The sequence below is a fragment of the Gouania willdenowi genome, chromosome 10, assembly GCF_900634775.1.
Source record: "Gouania willdenowi chromosome 10, fGouWil2.1, whole genome shotgun sequence".
In the NCBI taxonomy this organism is placed as follows: domain Eukaryota; kingdom Metazoa; phylum Chordata; class Actinopteri; order Blenniiformes; family Gobiesocidae; genus Gouania; species Gouania willdenowi.
This window is the reverse complement of record NC_041053.1, coordinates 21661890-21684710: the sequence shown is the minus strand read 5'-3', so window position 1 is coordinate 21684710 and position 22821 is coordinate 21661890. Positions and strand designations below refer to the sequence as shown.

Here is a 22821-nt window from a genome sequence, read left to right as displayed (position 1 = left end):
ACATTATTAAATGTTTGTGCAGCAGACAGAGAAGTCCATCTGTCTCCAATTTCCCTTCCTCAAATGTCATTGTGTGCTTCTGTGCACTCACGTCTCCACATTGAACCAGCAAAACGCTCAATAAAATAGGGCGGTCTCCACCACTTCTGCATGTGCACTAATCATTGCAGTAATCTCAGTGAATTCCTCGCAGCAGGTGAGGAAACTATGTCACCAAAGGATTTAGGGACGCACCTGGTTTACCACCCTTTATTTCAGATCTTAGTGAATTCACCCCTTAGTTTCATGAAGACATGTGGCGACCCCCTCCCAGTGTCTTGCGACCCTAAATGGGATCCCGACCCCAGGGTTCAGAACCCCTGCTCTAAAGGGGCAGATTTGGCCATTGGACCTTAAGTTTGACACGTGACCTGGAAGGAATAATAATAATAAAAAATAAAAAAAAAACCCTACAAATGGGACTTCTATTCAGTTTTGATTTAAGATAATTGAAAAAGAAAAATATGACACTATGGTTAGCTTGTAATATCATTTTAACATTTGGGCAGAGTCCGGTTGGATTTGGTTGATTTAAATGTTCAGTTCCTGCCCAGAATTCCATGGGGCTGCTTTTGTGGGATCCACTGATGATACAAGGATTACCTGCTGAGATGTGCCACATGCCTGTTAAAGTCCTGAAAACACGCATGAAATGAAAATCACTATCATAGGCTTTTTGCTTTGAAACCCCACAGCTCTCAAATGCAACATCTGCACTCCTCTCTGTGCCATGCACTGTTCTCCGCATCATCACTGCGAGACACAAGCCAATGAAACCGTCCAGGAAGGAAATTTGTCATGGAGGTTTAGAGGGACCCCTGAGCCCAAACCCTCCTCCAATTCAGCGCGTGTATGATGAAGTGGATAGGTGGTGGGTGTGCGTGCGTTCCAGTCACGAGCAAAGGAAAGGGAAATCATTGTAAAAACCCATGCAGTGCCTTATGCATCCTTAGACAATAGGGGAAAAGCCATTGTTTCAGCCCCTGTTGTTGTTTGTGTGCAGACCAGCTCTGACCGCACCTGAACACCAACGTGACTTCTTCGACTTCATCTCATTGAAAGATCGCTCACATTTTGTGCGCGTCAGGAACGGAGATCTGGAGATGAAGACAGACTTGACGCGCTTCTGCCAGGCTTGGGTTGGATTAATGTGCGCCTCAGGTGAGCAAACTTCTCCAAAGTTTAGAGCGCTCAACTTTTTTACCAGCAGTCTCTCTGAGAGGATGCTTTTACCATAGATATCATATCGGTGTCTTTAAAATAAATACATAAAACAATCCACACATGTTTCATTAGAATCTACTTTAAAAGTGGATTAAGTGAAATAAATGACTCCAAATGAGGAATCCTTGTGTATTTACACATTGCTTATTTAAGTGGCAGAAAGTTAGTCTCAGTGTCAGTGTGGGTCTGTACTAACAAGGACCATAGTCTGCAGGCACCAGGGGGAGGCATGCTGTTGTTGTCATTGTAAGGGATGCTGCTTTTCATTTATGATGCATTGTCAATAGTTCATGGATTGACAGCCTGTGTTTAGTTTGGGTGACTGTGTTTCATGTTCAGGAGGAAAAGTGTGTGTCGTTGCCTGGTGGAAAAGTTTCGCCATTTGGTCTGGATTTCAATAGAAACAACTAAAGATGGGATGATATGTCGTGTGACAAGACATTGCAATGTATTACAACGTATCGTGATGCAGATCTCTACTACACAGGGTATTATTTTTATTACCTCTGCAAAGAAAGTAATATTTCCACTGGTGTTTATTTATTTGTTTGTTTATTAGCAGGTTTACTGTATGTCAAAATGGAAGATTCAATTACATTTTGGAGTGGTTCAACATACTGGATCAGCTTCAAAAACACACATATATATATATATATATATATATATATATATATATATATATATATATGCTACCTCTCTTCATTGGGAACATTTCTTAAAAACAGTGTTTTTCAACCTTGGGGTCGTGACCCCAGGCAGGGTCGCCTGAAATACATACATGTATATATGCATTAATTATCACTCTTTTTCAAATTAAACACCACACACAATCTCAACAACTGTACTCTATACTTTCACTCTTTCAAATGTAAATCTAGTCAAAGTAAAATGCAGGATTAAAAACTAAACATAAAAGAAGAAAAAAAGCTGTCTGTGGGGTTGACAGAAATTTGTAATATGAAAATGAGGTCACGACCCAATAAAGGTTGGGAACCGCAACTTTAAAGTGTGATTGATCACAGCACCGTGATTAGGATCACTGATCGGGATAACAGTGAATATTTGTGCAAAGAGGATATCTGACGCTTGGTGGATGTTTTCACTCTCTGAGTGCTCTAGTTTTTTTTTTTTAATATTCCTATTGAGTTGAAAATGTCCATATTTAAAGTCAAATAAAAGCTTGGTTTGCATCCTTTGCATCAGTATCGTGAGCGTATTATCATCTATTGTATTGCACCCTAATCATTGTATGTGGATACAATTCCCAACATCTGGGCTGTGACCCCCCCAGTGGGCCGTAAAACTGGACAGTAAGGTGTAATTTGCCAAAAAACAAAGTGTTTTCGGCGAGTGACTTTGGGGTTACTTTACAACACAAATAGATATAGATTCAGTAAAAGTGATCATAAGATACAGAATATTGAATTTTTCAATTATCCATCATAAACGTAAGCATTTTTATATTGTGACACACCAGTGTGTGTTGAGCAGTCCCAAGGTGTGCTTCATGAACCCTATTAAAATGTGTGTTCTTCTATATATCACCACAGTATTTGGCTAATATTAGTGCCAGGGCCTTCAGCATACAAAGAGTAATTGGATTTATATCCATGTCATAAGGTGGTAATAATAAGCTTTAGGGCTATTTTGAGTGTAGTTCCTAAAAAGTGGATAATATTGTCTTATTGAAAGATGTGTGCATGGGCTTCTGGCTGATCTTACACTGCATGCATTAAGTAGGAAACAGATTTACATGTTTTTATTAGGTGCATGTGTTTGCTAGAGTCATATTGATACATTTTAGCCGGTGTTTCTTCATTTCTAAGTTGGAGGCTGTGAAGCTGCGGGCTTGTGAAGCAAAGTGTTTTAAATCAGTGTTAAGTATGGCACTGTTTGCACAATTTTTTTTTGCATGTGGTACTGAAATAAGCATTGCACAATCAGAATCAGAAATGTTTTATTTGTTAAGTATAGTTTCAAGACAGCACAAGGAATTTGACTTGGTAATTGGTGTAAAAAAGATGAGGGATAAATAAAGGATATATAGAGGATAAAGGATAAGTGTAATGGATAAATATGATAAATATAAATATATATACATATATACAGTGTGTAGCAGCTAATGTCTTCATGGAGGTGGTGGAAGACATGCAATATTATTATTATTGTTACAGAGTTTTAATTATTGATTACAGCTTTATTCAAATGAAATTCAAGACTTTTAAGACTTTTATTAGTGATCGACCAATTCATTGGCCGGCCGATTTGACTGTGTATTGGCATCGGTTGATGCGCGCTGCTGCGTTCGCTAATCCGCTTTATATACAGAGCGGCTGCCACAGGCTGCTCCATGTTGCTGGTGACAGAGGCTGCAGAGTGCAGAGCCCCTCCCCCCACTAGCAGAGCGTGAAGGAAGCTCTTCAACCCCAACTGCAAGTTTTAAACTTTCAAAGCATCTTTTAACTGTTTAACTTAGCATTGTTCCATGGTTCCATGTTGTTGCTGCAATTGTATTTAACGAGCAGCTGGCTGGAGGTTTGTTGTGTGTGTGTTTTTCTCTCCCTCTCTGCTTCTCACTCAGCTTTTCAAAGTTTTAAAAACTTTGAGAAGCAGTTTACTACAGTACTTGTTTGAATATTTTTTCCTGTTAATGTTGATGTAGTTTATTGCTTAATGGCGCATCTGACATCACATTATTTTTTAGGGATGCACCGGGTATTTGGCCACTGAATATATTCGCCGAATATTGCAAAAAAAAAAGCATCATTCGGCCTTCGGTTTGTGAGTTAAAAGCAAGGCCGAGTAGTAGCGTGTGATGCAATGACGCAATCAACAACGTGCGGTGATTTTGAGTCGGAAAAGTGTGTGCGCATTGCTGCAGGAGCACAACAGCAGCTCCTCCTTTCCGCACACAAACACAGCCAGACTCTCTCTCCTTACCGCTTACCGGTAAGGAAAGAGTTTATGTTCTGGGGTTGTGTTGGAATGGACCATTATTCATGGTTTCTTTTTGTGTTTAATACTATAATTATATATATTTATACTCAATAATCCTGTTAATAGAATATATCTTCAGTCAGGCCCAACTTTTGTCAAAGCTATTTTCAGGACAAGGACGACAGTTATCTTTCATAATATTTCATGAACTGTCTCAGTCTATTTTTTACTTGTTCTTGTTCTACATCACCTGTTTTTATTATTTGTTAAATATTCTTTACTTGGTGTTGTTCTACCTCACCTTTGTTAATTTCAATAAATGTTCCTTTTAAAAAAAAATTGAGACTTGTAGCATTTGTTATCATCATTGTAAATGGAGGGAGCAAAAGTTGTATCGGCTCAAGAAAATTGGCAGTCCGTATCGGCATCGGCCCTAAAAAAAAAAAATCCATATCGGTCGATCCCTACTTTTTGTTTTGCCATTTGAAATTAAATTTAAGACCAACTTCACAGTAAACATAATTGGGGGGAGAAAAAAAACCACCACATCAATTACATAGGGTTAGAGTTGTTTTTTTTTTTCTAGTGTCTAGTGCAGGCATGCAACTGGCAGCCCCCAAAGTAAACACCCAAAAATACACAAAATTACAGTAAAATTAGGGCTATCACCTTAATGCGTTAATTGTGAAAAAAATTTACACTGTTATTCGCTTCTTTTTTTTTGCACCCCAAACAGCATGGAACCTTTTCATTTCACGCGTTCCCGATATACCCATAATACTGATGCACTGGCTACAACGGTAGAACCTGAGGAGGAGTCTTTGTGGGTATTAATTTTAGTTTAAAAAAAAAAAACACACACACACACACCGGAGGGAAAACTAAAGCCCAGTTGTGTGTAAATTGTGCAAGAAAGAGTTGGTGGATCAGCGGAGTTCTCCCACCTCAATGCTAACTATGTAGCAGCTAGCACCTCAATGCTAACTATGTAGCTGCTAGCACGGACAGCGGTCCTACGGACACTACAGTAGACCGAGTAGCCAGACCACACTGGACAAGATGACAGGGTTCAGAGCCGAAATGAATATAAACTTACTTGATGTTATTACAGTACTTTATTTTGTGATGAACAATGTTATTTTTGATGTGCTAATTTACAGCACTGTGATTGATGGGTCTGTTTTATTTATTTTATATTACCTGAATGAGAGAAAAAGCAACACGTTTGGTGTTCAATAATTGTATTGATCATAAAATTGTTCTTACTGTTGATGATGTGCTAACATTATATCACTACATATAAACCTGATGTTTTATTTTGTTTGTATTTTCTAATATTTGTAGAATGACAAAAGTGCATATCAATATTCCCCTGATGGTCTAAACTAAAGGTGTTAGCAGTCCTTAAATTTACCCTTGTTTATACATTTAAAAAAATAAAAATAGAAAAATTTATGTTACCATTTATTTTTAAATATGAGACAAAATACAATCTTAAAATCATACTTATTATGTGTTAAAATGTAAGACTTTTGAAACATTGATTTAAGACATTTTAATGACAATTAAGGCCTTATATAGATCATGAATTTAGACTTTTTAAGGATCCACGGGAACCCTAGTATTATTATTATTATGCTTTTTATAGCCTTAAAATATTTTTATTTGGGAAATTATTCTTGTGATGATCATTAACAGGAGATGGACTAATGTAGAATATTTTTAGATTTTTGGTGGTGTGGTAAAATATCTGCCCTGCCTTTCTATAACAGTGCATGTAGAGAAAGTGCATAGAACCTCAACACTTTGTTTATTTGCACAGCTTGAATCATGAATTGGGTCGCGTTGCGTTTGTGAGTTATGACTGAACGTGTTTATTTGAGTTCTTTGTCACTGATTGCAGCTCAGCAGCTGTTCATAAAGAACATGGGAATATTTTTTTTTGTGATGGGTAGTCACCATACGGTTAACTGAATCGCGGAGGCTGGGGACGTCAAAGCGGTTGCACTTCAAATATATTACCAAACCTTTATGTGGGTGAAATAAATACTTTCTGAAACATGATGGATGGATAACACTAAGGCCTCCTGTGTGGTGATTATTTTTCATTTCATTTTTTGCTGCCTTTCCATAACACTGCAGTCCCTAAAAAATAACAACAAAAAACTGGTGAAATAAACATGCCGTCATTCACTCAACATTTGTGCCCTGAAATCCCAAACCTCTGGGATTTACTCTCATCTCAACTCATTAATGCGTGTGCAGTCATATTGTTGACAGCAGATCTTTACAGAACGCGAGTACAACAGCACCCAGCTATCATTCCTCTCAGATAAGGCTGAAAACAAAGGATAGTTAGAGAGACAGCATCAGCCAAGCTACCCTGGAAGCCGAACCCATTCAAACAGACTCTATTTTTTTTTTTATAACTTTGAAATCAGGAACTTAATGGGCGCAGTGATCCAAAGAGAGGAGTGGGAGGAGGACATGCTCTGCACTCACATTGCCACTTTCTCAGAGGTGACTTTTAACTTTATAATTCTGGTGAAGATGCTGATTTGTTTACAACTTTAAAGCTGATATCCGGAGTTTTTCCTCCCACTGCCGCTGCCAATCTGCCAGAAGCCACGCCTCTACTTTTCTGCACGCGCATCGCGGAACATAACAAGGTCGCATCAGGTCGCATTGATATAGGACTACGGGTCAGGTAAGAGCCTAATTCATATTTACCTGTTTGCTGTTGTGATGCGCGGCCTTGTTTCCGTGCACAGTTCCACATTCACTTTGATTGACAGTCTCAAAAACAGGAAGTCGAAGCCTATTGGCTGGGCGCAGTCAGCAATCGTTTCCATTTGTATAGGGGTCTATAGGATGAAGGAGGGACTCATATACATTAATGTATATGTATGACCACCGGCAGTAGACCATAATAAAAGACTAGTTAGGGATTTGTTTATATTTCAAAATAATAATACATGAACATAGATATCTCAGAAACTCGGGATATCAGCTTTAAGATTCATGACAAATGACTCAACACATTATATTTCATTTTCACCCATGATGGATTAACTCCACCTCACAGTTACAGCTAAAAACATCTCAATAGTCAATAGCATTAAAATGTATTCTATTCTCAAATGAATTTTTTTTATTTTTTGTCTCTTTAATACTGCTGGTCAAAAACATATTTTTTTTAAAATCAGATAGACCCTTAGTGTAGGCCAATACATTGAAGATTAAAAAAAAAAGATTGAAAATGCTGTAGGTAAAAGGTTGAAATTGCAACGGTTGGGTTTTTATTTCAGTTGTTACAGCCAGAATATACATTTTAAACAGTGTAAATGCTGCTCTTCTTGGGTGGAGCTCACTGTTCGGTTTAATGTAGAAAAACCACAAAAAGATCTTATATTTATGGTTCAGCCTCCTGCGGGTTTAACATTCTCTGTTAAAGTGCTTTTCTTTTTGTCTCTTTTACTCTTCTCAGACAGTTTCTCTGAGCCTTGGTGTTTGTTTTAGATCCAGTTTTGTTTTCGAAGCACATACTCCACAGAATTCATTTCTTGCCTTATTATTAATAGCGGTACTGTACAAAAACATTTTTGCTGATGTAATTACTGAGTCCTCTGTTTTTTTCTCTCCTTTTGTTACTCATTGTCTGGATTTACCCTGATATCTCTGGCACCGTATGGATTGTTGACTTTCTATATGATTAATGTACATTATTCTAGCAGCCTAAGGTTTGTATAATTTGGATTTTAATGCAAAATTGTGATTATCTTTTATTTTTTCTAGCATGTGCTATGAGGGAAGAGCTACACCACAAAGACACATCAGTGGAAAAAATCTAACGATAAGACTAAGTACTGCTGGTGATGGATATGTGGAATTGGGCTGAAAAGTGCTACTTTTGTGCAGAGCTAGTTTTACGTCAGTGTCGATGAAAAGAAAGGAGCTTCCTGCTGTAATCGTGCTGGAAGTAGCGTAAAATAAATTGACCTCAAGCACTTTATGGGAGTCAACTGATGAGGCTTCCAATTTACACTTTGTCACTTGGTCTCCACAATCACAAATATTTGGTTTTCTGTTTTAAATAAAATTGAAACTAAAAATATGATCCAGTGCATAATTAAAGAGCTCCTATGGAACAGCTGGTTTGGTCGGGACATGTGGATGGGTTTTTTTGAACTGCCAGATTCTGCATTTCTCTCATGAAATAATGTTCTATGTGAAGTGTTGTTAACATGGCCATTATCATGTCATCATTGTCCTAAAGTAACAAAAGCCAGGTTTACTTTGTGATGCATCTCAAGCCTTACATTAGTAATGAATTACAAGTACTCATGTTGCTGTAATTGAGTTGCTTTTATGGGTACTTGTACTTGTAAGTATATTTTTAAATCAGTAAATTTACTTGTACTTAAGTACATATTAAAATAAGTAAAGTCATTCCTTATATTTCTACATCCAACCGTTCCTGAATAAATTATTATTTTTAATTTTCCTTACATGGCACAATGAACATAATCCATATGTTCCGAGTCGTGCCATTTCTGATCAAAACCCAGTCACTTTCTTTGGTTCAGGTTGAGGTTTCTATCTACCTATTATGATGTGTTACCCACATGGCACATTTGGCATGGCACTGTTTTAGATAGGGCTGGGCGATTTTGCCTAAAAAAAAAATCTCTGATTTTTTTTAAAGAAAAATTTGAGTTTCAATTTGGTTTTTGATTTTTTTTTTTTAAATGACTGTAGACATCAGATATTTTGTCAAAAGTGAAACTTTATTGCTGTGATTGTCCTCAAGAGTTAAAATGCATAGAACAATCCCAAAATAAAAAGTAAATGATTCTCTGTCATTCAACAATTTCAAGCTTTAACTCAGGTTTAAGCAAAAGTGCAACTGATTAAGAAATCAGATAACTACATATTCTGTAACATATAACATTACAATAAAAAAACCTAATAAACTCTTCCTTTAGCATCTCAACATAGTGCGAATAAAACATTAAACATGCCTGTGGCACACATATAGCCTACTTAAAGGGTAAACACATGTAAACAAAGAGGGGGCGGGCTCACATTGGAACACGAAAAAGTTTTTTTTAAAAAAAAAAAAAAAAAAAAAAAAACAATTTAAACTCATTTGCAAAATAAAAATCTTTTTATCTACAAATTCGATGAATCGATTAAATCGATTTTTTTTGCCCAGCCTTAGTTTTAGAGTTGATACATTTATCTATACTTAAAGCCTGGTATTTTTTGGTTTTTGTTTATTTTGAATTGAATTCATTACTGTTAATTTATTTAAAAAAGAATTGTACATTTTTGACAAACCTTTGCCTTTGTGGAAAATAAGTGACGTTCCAATTGTGCCAGATTTGGTTTCTTTCTTTTTAAGTTTATACATGAGACGTTTACTGTATGCGAGGGAACCGTGGCAAGATTTAGTACCAAAAATAATCGTCGGGGGTGAAATTAACTAGTTCCTTTTATTACGAGTACTATTTAATTGAGCTACTTTTGACTTGTTCTTGAGTATTTTATGTATGACTTACTTATATTTGAGTACAATTCCAATCAAGTAACAGTACTTCTACTTGAGTAGGATATATCAGTTCTCCTTAAACCTCTGCCAAAATATAACAGAAATAATGAGGGAATTTGATCAGACTGTGCAATGGGAAGACTCTGGCTGATGTCCAAACAGGGAAGTTTGCCAGCAGATCAGTAAAGCCTATAACAGATCATGAAGTTCCCTGTTAGCCACTGCCACATCCAGTTTTTAGTGTTTTTTAAGCGACTGTGCTTGAACTTGAGTTGTATTGAGTTTCCACTTATGCTTTTAGGTCAGACCATGATGTACGGGTAACATGATTAATAGATGTTTGTGTTCTTTCTTTATTTTGTGTGACTGGAATATTTTAGTATGTTTGTCATTGAAGAGTCAACATAAACCCCGTATAACAGCTAAAAAAAAATTCATCTTTCCTAAAGTCCCTCATATAGTTGGCGGAAGATATTTCTTCAAGGTCGAATTAGCCTTTCTTATGCAGATTTAAATAATTTCTTTCTCTACAAATCAGGAAAAAGTTTTATTTTGTTTTGTACTCCTAAAATTTATTTGGGGCGGGGGGGGGGAGTGTGTGTATTAAGAAGGCTCCTCTGGGTCTTATGGGAGCACTGGTTTCCATTATCAGGACCAAAGAGGATGATGTAGAATACATGATGGTGGGTGGTAGACATGCCATGAAGTGAATGTCATTCTAGGAGGGGAGAGGATATATGATAAATGCAGCAGCTGTCTCCAAGGCTTATAAAGATTGAATCTAAATCCTTTTTATGACAATTCTCTCTCACGCTTTGTTCTTATTTCATTCAAATCAAAATGTAACACCTGGCTACAAAAATGATTGATTCTTAACATTTGCTGTCTGTGTTGTTGTCCGATCAGTGTTTCAATCCTGTCCCTGGTGGATAAAAACGACTTATAATAATAATCATTGAGCTGTGGAGCTACAGTACATTACTTTGTGTACATTTCTTTGACCGATGTGCTTTCTGGATGCATATCTGTACTTGATTAGGTCAGTGGTTCTCAAGTAACCCCCTTCTCTAACTTTTAAATCCAAGTACCATCTTTGAACATTTTGCAAGGAATTCTGTGGAAAAAATAACTTTAGAGAACAATGATGGAATGAGTGACAACACACATTTTAAATAATCTCATTTTGTAAGTAAGTGGAATAAAACAGTATTTAGTGCCTTCTGAACAGATTTATTTCTATCGTTTTCATCATTTACAGTCATCTCCCACCTGGTGTGGAACCAACTCATAAATACTCATGTATTTTCAGTTCATGTTCTAATCCAGATCATTTCTATCATCATTTTGTGTGTTTTATTGTGTCATTTTGTGTGTTTTTGGTATCATTTTGTGGATTTTGTTGTTGTTGTTTGTCTGTTCTTTTTATTATTCAGTATATGTTTCTCTTACTTTTGTGTTGTTGGTATTGTTTAAATGTGTCTGTCTCAGTGTGTGTGTTTTTGGTGTCGTTTTGGTTGTTTCTTATGTCGTTTTGTGTGTTTCTCTGTAATTTCTGTCTATTTTGTAGTGATCTCGTGTATTTTTCTCTCATTTAGTTAGTGTGTCTTTGTTGTTGTTTTCTGGTATTTTTATTTTTCTCTCCTAGTGTGTGTTTTTGGTGTCATTGTGTTTTTTTTTGTTGTCATTTTTTTGAGTTGATTATCATTTTAAACTGAAAATAAACATTATGAAACCCTATATTTTTAGTGTTTTTGTTTGGTAATTTTCCATTTTCTCTCTCCACTTCCCCCTGTAGTGCCATCGCGTACCCCTAGGGGTTACACATACCCCCATTTGAGAAACACTGGATTAGGTCATTTAAAACATCTGACTCATAACTCCAGATGTGATTCCAGTTGTTCACACATAGTATAGTAGTATAGTTATTACAGTTGACAAAAGCTTCTTATTCTCAGGATTCAGCCTCATGACTCTGAGGACTCGGCTATGTCTGTCCGTGAGTGTCTTGTTCTATCAGCTGGAGAGCGGTTGGGATGAAAGAGGAATGCTGCTGCAGAGGCTTCTCTGTGTGGAAAGCTTTATGCTGTTTCTAAATCCAAATAAATAGGGACCTCACTCAACACTGGCATGAAGGAGTGAGGCCCTTTGGGGATTTGGATGTCTAGTCACTCACTTTCTCACCAGGCTACAACACCAACACTCCAAATATTACTCGAGCTGAGAGATAAGGTCTTTCAGCACCAGGAATCTGAAGCTAATGCCAAATACAGTATATGCCCAAGTTTGGTGCGAGATACATGATTGAAACCATCTGGGGTAGATTTGTTTTAATGTTGTTGATCCAATCATTCATCACCTTTTGCCCTATTCTGTCTTTTTCTTTTTTCTTCAAGTAATTGTCTGTCACACACTGACCTGGAATGGGAATTGGTGGTTCAACATTGAAAAGAAAACACTCAATATTTGAGTTCAATTAAGTTCATTCCAGTGAGCTTTTGTTTGTTTTGAGCGAACATGCAAATGATATCAACTGCAGCACATAACATCAAGGAATACCAAATGGTCTCTGTAGACAAAATTGGTTTCTCTTTGACTGACTTTGATCACATGGAACTTTGTATTCACCTGCTCTGATTGTGTCACACAAAGCTAGATTGAGCTATTTGATGCACATACACAACAGATTTTTGGTAGATTACTTTAAAGGTCCCACATCATGCTATTTTTCACCCATCTCCATTTCTTCTAAGAACCCCAAAAACATAGTATTTGAGGTTTATTTTTCCAAACTCGCCTGTTTTCCAGAGTTTTAGCCTCTGAAAAGTCACTTTCTGAGCTACTCTACACAAACAGGCTGATCTGTGGCCTACTTATGCATATTCATGAGTGGGTGTGTCTATAGACGAGACACTGACTTCCTCCTCTCCGCACGATGACATAGGGCCAGAGGACGGTTCGCCCTCCTCCCACCCACTCCGTAGCCGAGCCCATGCTGCTTTATAAACATGAGAAAGAGCGTGGGGGCGGGGCATTCGCCGGTACATACATAGACTGTAGAAAATACATGCATAGCACTGCGAGAAGGAGGCTGAAATGCTCACCTTCGTGGGCGTGTCTGTTTACATGTCAATCACGGCAGAGAGCTTTCTGGAGGCGCGGCTTCTCCAGCTCAGTGCCGCGTCAAATTCGTCATCAAAGTGGGAACGTGTCATCAAATTGGAGCGAGGTGTTTGGGCAAATCACCCTCTAACTAACGAGGGAATCAATGAAAAAAACACTTTGGGCACGTGTATGTAACCCTAATAGCACTTTTATAATGTTTAAAGCACAGAAAAGTGTAATATGGGCCTTTTAATGTCACACTAACAAAGGTGTACACACTTAACATACAGTATAGACATATTGCAGCATCCTTTAGCTGTTTTAGCTATCTTTTATTTAGCTGTAGCTAACTCAACCCTGAGGAGCAATAATTGGTAATGTCCTTGTGCAATAATGGGCAAAAATGAATACATTCTGTAACAATATTCATTTAACAGAACAAAACTCCGCCGAATTAAACATATTCAGCCAGTCGTGGGTTGGAATGGCCCGAGAGCGCTTTATGATTACTAAGTAGGCCATTGCACTGTCGAGTTTGAGAAAGACTGCTCTAAATTCCCAGTTCTTAAATTTGATATTTAGTGCACATGTTATGCAGCTGAATTTCTCCATTTCATATAAACCATGAAAACAGATTTGATGAACATAAGATAACCTCAGCAAACACTTAAAATCCAGGCATGTTGCAGAGGATATAGCACATGAAACACAATGAAAAAAAGATCAGTGGTTCATAACCTGGGTTCAGTTGAACCCCAGTGGTTCATTGAGTCAGTCTAAGGGGTTCAGTAGGGGTCAAAACACACACAGCAAAAATGTACATTTCAGTGATAAACTACTTAAATAAAAGATAAATGACAACAAATAAAGCAAGAAATCGGCCCAGGCTTGTGTGTGTGTGTGTGTATGTGTGTGTGTGTATCCGAACAAAACATATCACTCTGTTTTGAAGAAATCATGCTTTGTTTTTCCTATTACGAAGGGTTCAGTTGATGCACTGATGAAGCTTGCAGGGCCTAGTACCTACAATAAGGTTAAGAATCACTGCTGTAGGTAAATGGAATGATTCATAAAAGTTTTATACTTGGTAAGCAACCTTCCACCTACTCAAACTCTGAATGAAACAAATAAAGAATAAATAAATGAGAGCATTTTCCTCTGCTGGCTCCTAATTCACTGCTGAGCATACCGAAAGACCGAGCTGAAAATTGCTGAAGTGGAAGGGAGAAATATGTTTAATATAATCAGAACACAATCAGAAAAGTAATCAAAAAAAGGGGAGAACATGGCACAACACACTATTATTATTGTTTTTTCAGTGATTTAATCCCAAAGTCCAGAACACACTGTCCTCACTATGTGTCCAACAAGTGCGAGCGTGCCTGGAAAGATCCCCTGGAAGCAGTGAGCTCTGCTCCCAGGCTGCTACAGAGCTGCTCCCTATAATCCATGTTCATCCACTTGCTGGCCAAAGTCTCCCACCAGGAAAGTATTCACACCTCTTCACAATTTCTACATTTTGTTTTGCTCCTAAAACTGCTTTAAGCATAGTTGTCTTTGAATAAATCGATGTCCAAGAAGCATAGTTTGATGCTTTCTCAACATTTATTTTTATGGGATGAAGTACCATAATGATTATTTCACATAATCATCATGAGATACTTTGTTTAGATTTCTTAAAAGAAATCAAAGCTTGAGTCTGTTTGAGAATAAGTCTGTAGACTCGGGGTGGCAGGCATTCACGTTAGTAAAGAGGAAGGACGAACAGAACGGGTTGTGTCTCCAGAACATTATTTGATGGTATTTACTAACATTTTACAGAAAGAGTTTTACTTGTTGGCATAAGGAACAAACTCTGTCATACTCTGCTTTTATGCCTGAAAACATTGTTTCATTACCCCATCGTAAGAGCGGAAAGACAGATTTCCCTCTGGGGCAATCTCTCTTCGGACTGATCTTTTCTATGCAAAAAACTGATTTCAATTTATTTTTCAAATTTTTTTCCTGAAGCTAAGGCATTAGCCTCCTTCATTTGGCTCATCTTCTGTAGCCTGTATGCGTTGGGCTCAAAGGTCGTTTTCCTTTTTTAGCTCAGTCTGAAGTAAGTCGATCAGTTCCTTGTGTTGTTTTTTCAATGTCGTTGAGTTTTTCTTTTGCACGTGTCTGTTGTTTCTTCATGGTTTTCCTGTTCAGTGCTAAGAGAGGCTATCAAGGTGAAAATTGTATTTAAAGATTTTCAGCTTTCCTTTTCATTTTCAGGGCTTGGATGGAGACCTTACTCTCAGGCGTTTCCTGTAATTGCTTTGGATTTATTGAGAAACGTGAACATCTTCTTCCCTCGTCCACGGCTCCTTTTGCTCTTTAATATCTTGTGATGAATCCTCCAATGTCTGAGGATTTCAATTCTACCTCGTTGTTGCTCAAGGTGGTTAATGGTTTATTTCTGTGTATCCAATAAGCTGGCCTTGTCTTTCTCCCACCGGGTCTATTTGGCCTTTAAGGTTGTTTTTACGCGGTTATAGTGCCGGACTCGAGATGGATGGGTGGAGAACAGCTGATATTTTTATCTCCTTGACTTAGCTTGGTTTATGTTCAGAGCAGACTTTTTGATCTGCTCCAAAAAGCCTCTGATGCACTTGTCTGAGCTAGTCTCCTGGGTACACCGTTACTCAAGTAGAGACTTTTCTGGGCAGATAAACAGAAACCTGAATAAGAAAGTCTCATCTATTGGGCAAAACAAGTGCATAAGAGCACACAGAGAATTCTGCGTTCTCCATTTGTTCATTCACAACATTCAGCAATGGAGCAGCAACAAGTTGCCATGCTTTTGGTGGTTTTAACGCCATAGCTGGTTATCCTGCTTACCCACAATGCTATGCTCTACATTATCTCCCATACTTACCGTTTTTAGGCCGCACTGAGTCCATTTGTGGCTAAGGTGAAGCTGAAGCGCTATAGGCATCGATTGGAAATGCTCCAAGACTGAACAAAACAAGCGCTCGAGAATATGCCTTTTTGATCCGTTCCAGACTTTGTTAGCGTCTTCACACCACCCAAATGAGGCGGACTATTTCAATAAACAAATCCTAGAGCGTTTTTACTACTCTAGGAATCATTGGTGTGAGTCTGGAATGGGACTGGACCATAGGCAGTTGACAGTGGTCTCCTGTCTTTCGTCCTATTCGGCCTGTGTGTCCTTTAAATCTTCTGTTACCTAGACCAGTGAAGAAATGGTGTGTAAACTCTTTGTTTATCAACTCTGGCTCTTTTACTAAGGGGACCTTCTTAGGCACTTTCCACTGTGGAAACATTTTAATCCTCATTATCCAAGCACGACCCTCTGTAACAGTCTCTGGGTTGTAAGGCATGTTATCTTCTACCGTTTCTCTCAGGATGAGGCTCAGAAACTGCTCCAGAATCATGTGTAGATCCTTGTTCACAGAGAGAAGTAGTTTCCTCAGGCTTTGGGATGAAGTTTTCAGGTTCTACATTAAATGGTTTTAGCATCACCTGTTCACGAGAGGTGGTGTCGTCCAAACCATGAGGAGAAAGAGTCAGCGACTGTACCTTCATCAGCTTGGCTGTCTACTGAACCGTCTTTACGTTGTTTACTAGCTTTCCGTTCATTACTCTTATTTCCAGACTTCATCAGCATAATGTCAGGCTGAGGTTCAGAGGCTCTGTGAGGATTGATCGTGGATTGCAGAGAAAATAAATTTTGTCCAGTTTAGGATTTGCAGTGGTGGCATCACTTTCTTTTTACTGTCCACTAAGTGCTTGCCAAGGTAATCTATTTGAATATTTAGATTTTTTTAGAATGCAAGTCCCATTTTATATAAAATAAACACACTTGTTATATTTGATTGATATTTACGTTATTAGATATTTACGTGCTCAGAGCAGCAGTATAAGTGATGGTGGTCTAAAATAAGTGGTAGCTGTTTTATGCTTATGACATGCCAAGAAATTACACTTAAAATCAATTGTTTTACTTGAATTGAGTTATTACATTTGCACATCTGTCCAATATTCCAACAGATCAATTATTAAGTTGCTGCAACGCTCCCATTAGATCATCAAACCGCATATATTTCTATCTCCGTCAGGGGTTTCCCCTTCAGTTCTGCTAAAGAGCTGCTGTTGATCTTTTGGATGACAGTTTTACAGTGCTCATTAAGGCTTATACTGTATATGTCAAAGTAGAACGACAATACAAACTGCAGAATGCCAACTAAACTGTCATAAAGACACTCTTGAATCGGTTTTGGGTCTGCTTTATTTAAATACAACGAAGGAGTTTCCTTTGGAAAACCTTGGAAATGACTTCTGTTAAGCTAGTATGCCAAAGATCAACCTCATTTTTCAGTGTTAGGAGACTTAACAAAAGACAAATTAAGTCTCCAGGTAATGGTAATTCTTCAACACCATTTTGTGCAAATCAAATGTTTCTCACAGTTTCCGACTCTCTCTTTGCAGTAATCAGCATGAAGAGCTCTGACCTATTGATTTCCCACCTGTCTCAATCATTCTTTCACTCAAGTGCTCACAAGCCTTAGTTTCAAGTGCCTGTCAGCAGAAAAAAAACATATTTAAATGGCTTAGATTCGCTTATTGAAGATTCAAACTCCAAACTTTTAAAACCGAGTCATCTCGTGTCAAGAAACACTCTTGTACACATGCTCTCACCTTGCAGGCAGAATGTGACGGCTGTAATGAATACCATTAAAAACTGGATGGCATTATAAAGATCTCAATTATTTCAGCCTCAGCAAGCAAGCAAGAATAAGTAGGGTTTCATTCCGACGTGAAGACAGCTTAACTAATACTCAACACAACCGTATAATCAGGGGTTGTATATTTACCCACTACAAATATTTTGGCTTTATAGATTATTTTGACGTGCTATCACAAAGAAATTTCCATGAGATCTATTCTCTGCCTGTGCCTAAGATGAGGCTCTTTTTTGAAAGTCTTTTTGTGAGACTGTGATGAAGGTCGATTGCCGAGGGCCTTCTATTCCTTATGACATTGTACATGTTTCAAAAATAGTAGCTGGATCCTTGGATATGGTAGCTTCAACACTGATACAATGCTTTAAATTGCCCCCGTTGCTTAGAAACAAGCATCATTTGGACCACTTATCAGTTTATCTACAGCCACTATTGCAATTATTTTCAAATTACTGTGCAGTCTGACATAGCTGTGGATAGGGTTGTGACTGGGTAGTTCTGGTATGATTGGTCACTCGCTGCTCCTGCTGTACTTTGGAGGTCAGTTAAGGTTCACGGGAAGCAGTCCATTGGCAAAGCCTGTGGAAATGACCAGTTTCCCGCCCCTTAAGCATCCAGTATTGTAATTGTTGACTTAGTCCTCCCAATATTGCTTTTGTTTTGTTTGAGTTGGAACAGCACTACAGGGATTCAGCTTACTGGCTGAAGTGACACTTAAATTATGAAGGTAGATATGTTGCACAATGGGAGAGCTTGTAGAATGGGATGTGAGCTTGTGTATAAAAAATCCACACACGTGAAATAAATTCCATGTCACAAATGATGGGATTTTAAAAAATTATTTACATTATCATTCGCATGTTTTTAATTACTTGCTTCAAATATTGTTTACAATCACAACTCTCCGGTTATAACTATAAATGTCCCCCTCCCCTCCCCGCTCTCTACACAAATCAGTTTTGCTACAGATGTCTCGCAAAATGTGTCGCAAAACTCAAGCAGCGCAGATTCACGGGAGAAAAGTAGTTTGTGTTTCTGCAGCGACAGATTCGAGAAGTTGTAACCGGAGAGTTCTGGTTGTAAACGATATTTGACTTAAGTAATTAAAAAACATGCAAATAATAACATCAACAATAATAAAAAAAAAAAAATTCTCATCATTTGTGACTTGAAATTTATTTCACCTGTGTGGATTTTTTATACACAAGTTCACATCACATTCTACAAGCTCTCACATTTTGCAACATATATACCATCATATTCAGCACAGACTTGTTGACTTCAAGGGAATTCGGTAACCCTCACAGAAGTTCGGTGTCCCATCATTTGACAGCGTGCAATTGGAGACAATTAGGCCAATTGTTTATGCCAATGTAGAATTTATTGTAGCAAAGGTACATTTTCGTCTCTTTATCCAAATATTTAAACATTTAAATTAGGAGATGATGATAAAGAATTGGTTTTCCATTCTCAGTTGGGGAAACTTTGTTTCTGTGATAAAAATGATGAAAAGCAAAACTAGCCACAGAGGATGACCCTTAGCTGTCCGGTGTGCCAGTGAGGCAGGTACAGGAAGGTTTATTCAGGGACAGAGGTTTTAAACATAGGAAGCTGGCCCAGATGGCCCGCTGCCACATCCGTCATTTCACACCCCTTAATGGGCAGGATGTTGAAAATGCTTGTCCCTCCCAATAGTGAAGAGGACAGGGACATAGTAGATGTCATCCTCCTTCATAACAATGAAATCAAAGCCCAGCTGCCAGTCAGACCGTCGCCTGGCGTTGGCCTGGCCTTTTGTGCGCTGGACAGAGGAAGCTGACTCTTGGAGAAAGAGCGCGTGTTGTAGTTTGTGGCAGACTGACTGCTTGTCCAAAGAGCAGGTCTGTTTGCTGGCCTGCTTGGCCCTTTGTCCCTTGTCAGACATTTGGGGCTGTTTCCAAGTGCTTCAGCTTTGGCCCATTTCCAGATACCAAGGGACTGAAGTTTTCTTTTTATTTAACCTTGATTGCGTAGAAAAGGGAACTTGTTTCTATGCAAAGATACAAATGGGCACAGCTACTCTTTTTGTGATTAAATGAATCACTCAGACAAAAAAATGAATTTCATAGTTTACTCATTTACCGCCTACATTCACTCAATGGAAGCTCCTTACTATAATTACTCTATCTTTGAATTAATTTGTTTTTGTTGGCAAATGACTCCCTTGTAACATCCCTGTGCCAAACTCCTATAAAAACGTTTCTTTGTTTACATAAAGCTTCTCTTTTCCTGTTCCTGTCATGGGAAGAAATAAAGCTTCAACAACAGAGAAGCCAGAAAACACTGACGACACGATCTTCTTCACTGTTTGTGATAAAAGGAAGCAGGAGAGGCGTGACCTTCATGCAGCAAACAGGAAAAATGCTTGCAGTGAAAAATGCTGCTGGGCCTTTTTTTTACTCAAGGTTTTAGTCCTGAGTGTCGTTTCTGCAGAGCTGTGCATTTGTGGTGGCCACGCTTACTTTTAATGCTCCTGCTTGCCTTTCAGCTGTCCGATTAACAGGGAAGCTTTACATTTTAAACTGGCTTATTGCGCCTTATGGCTTCCTGGCTCCTTTCCTCCTCTGTGTAAGTTCATCTTGTCAGCAGGTGTTCCCCATTGGCATGAAAATCATGTTTCATCATTAATAGATAATTATGACAAAAACCACAAGCATAAACCACATGGTGATAGTTAGCGAGGAATCATTTAAATTAATTTTGTTGAACATCTCTGGCATGTTTTGATTCATTGACTTTTTAACTCCAGTTTGCATCATGATGAACTGAGGTCTCTGAGCTGTGTGTATAAGATTTCTAAGGATATTCAGTCTGTTTCTTCCAATAGTTTTTAGACTGAATGGGTCTCTGCCAAGTTAATTAGAGCCATTACTCCAGCATATTAGGGAATGTGTGAACGCCTTTGGTTGTTGGTTTGTGTGTAGAGTGCATGTACCATGCCTTGCATAGTCAGCTAGGATAAGCTCTTCTGTGTAGGAGAGGGGTGACATAAAATGTTAGGAAACAGTGAGCTGATTTGAGTATTTCGTGGGTTTACATTTCCTGTCATACTTAAACTTTCTTACTGCTGAGCTTGTTTCGCGACTTCAAAACTCTTCCCCTCGTCTTTCCATATGGGGCGCCGATTGTAAAGTTGCACAGGCTAAAATAAACAGCAACTTTTCCCAACATTTTGCAACAAACCACCTTTAAAAAACGTATGTGAAGTTTTTAATGTCACATATTTACAGCAATATTTCTTTAATTTGCAAATTTTTTTTTTCTCGTAAAATATAAGGTCAACAACGTTAAACCTAAATGTTCAATGTCACGTTTAAATATAAATAAATCTAAATGGTAAATGTTGAATGTCAATGTGAAATGTTAAATCTAAATGTCACGGGTGAAAGTAAATATTTAACTGATATGCAAATTCACCTAACGTACCAAAATAAAAGCTAATTTAGATTTAAAGGGGCAGTATTATGAAGAATTAACTTTATAACGGTTTTGCTACAGTGATGTACATTCCTATAGCCTCATTCAGAAGGCCAAAATTGAAAAACTTCTGTTTCCTCCCTCCCTTGTTATTCCACATTTTGTAAAAAGTCAGCTCCAAACAGGCGAGTTGGATTTTTCCCAAGTTGTGACATCACAACACAGAAACTCCTCCTCCAGATAATCCTGGCTCCTCCTACCCTATAAGAATGTAAGCTCCTCCCTCTCAAATTACCTCACAGCTAAAACAAACACTGCAATTTAATATAGAATATATATTACACTTTATTGCCAAATATGTAAAGCTACTTACACGGTGTAGCGCCAGGGGAGCAGTTCCACTTTTAGTAGCTGTTATACTGCCTCCTATCGCCTTTGACATGACCTGATGTGTTTGTGACCCAATGCAATACAGCAGTTGGACAAAACATATACTGTAATTATCACCTTAAATTGACTATTCCTGTAGTTAACAGGTTTGATAGAAGAGATACGGCTATGTAGTGGCGCATGAACTTTTTATTCAGAGGTTATTTACACAATGTCAACAAAGGAAGACTTGTCCATCCAGCCTTACATGTTCGAGCCAGAGTCGGACTCAGCGGAGCGAGATGAAAATGAAGATGATGAACCTGCAGAACCCTAACAAGTGAGCTAACACAAGCACCGAGCTAACGCTAGCGCCAAGCTAACGTCACAAAATGCATTTTAATACAGTCTTTTCAAAGACAAAAACGGCAAAATGAAATGACTAATGAAAACTTTAGACTTAAATTAAATCACGTAGGCCATATCATCAAGGATCTAAAACGAGCACAGAGCGCTAACATATGAAGACGGTGCAACTGCTAATGCTAACAAAACAATGACAGGGACGTCTTATCACACTTTTTAGCGTTATTTACAGCTTACCGAAGTGCTCTGTTTGTCGTCTCCAAAGATAGAAGGAATTGAACCCTCAATCAGACAAAGTCTTTCGGCAAATCCTTCTTTATACTGGTGGAGGTTGCTGAAGCAGTCATCCTTGAAGTGCTTCACGTACACAAAAATGACCTTACCCACAGATGTGGGTACATTTCCATAAAAAATAAAACTCAACCAGGCACTTTGAAAAGGTTCTGATGCTGGGAGACGGTGTAATGAAGCGTGTGGGTTACTACATCCAACAACTGAACATTTTAATTTCTCCTCTCGTAACTTCAGCATCCTTGAGCTTGGACTACAAAATAAAAGCGAGAAATAAAAATGGCGGATTACTCGAAGTGTTGGACCTGGAGTTGATGTCCTAATTTGGTAGTTCCGCTGCAAATACTGTGATGTAATAGTTCAAAAAACGTAATAGAGAATAGAAAAATCGAAACAGATTGAAAAATATGAGCAAAACAGAATATAAAGATATTTACGGAGCACCTGAAGAGACTTATTTGATTTTTTCTGTACTTCTAAGCACTCTTAATTATACAACAAAATGCATTTAAGGGCTAAAAAAGTGGATTTAGCATGATATGTCCCCTTTAAATAGCCATGTGTTTTACTGTAAAGTGCAGGTTTTTGGCTGAAAACAATAAGTGTGCTGATATCAAAAGAAAATCGCTATGGTAATAAAGCTGTGGTGTGGAGTCTGTGTCTACAGACACGCCCATGCATGCATATGCATGAAGGCCCCAAAACTGCCTGTTTTTAGAAGCGTCATAATATTGACTTTTCAGAGGGCTAAAACTC

At 38.1% G+C, this 22821-nt stretch overlaps 1 protein-coding gene across 1 annotated transcript in view; it reads left to right on the top strand.

Annotated features, from left to right (window-relative positions):
• Nucleotides 1-863: 863 nt before the first annotated feature.
• flt4 (fms related receptor tyrosine kinase 4) overlaps nucleotides 864-22821 on the top strand; it is a 99018-nt gene continuing 77060 nt past the window's right edge. The window contains exons 1-2 of the mRNA XM_028460419.1: nucleotides 864-958; nucleotides 1043-1200. Coding sequence (XP_028316220.1) covers nucleotides 1143-1200 — 58 coding nt within the window. The 5' untranslated portion in view covers nucleotides 864-958; nucleotides 1043-1142. The remainder of the gene's footprint in view (nucleotides 959-1042; nucleotides 1201-22821) is intronic.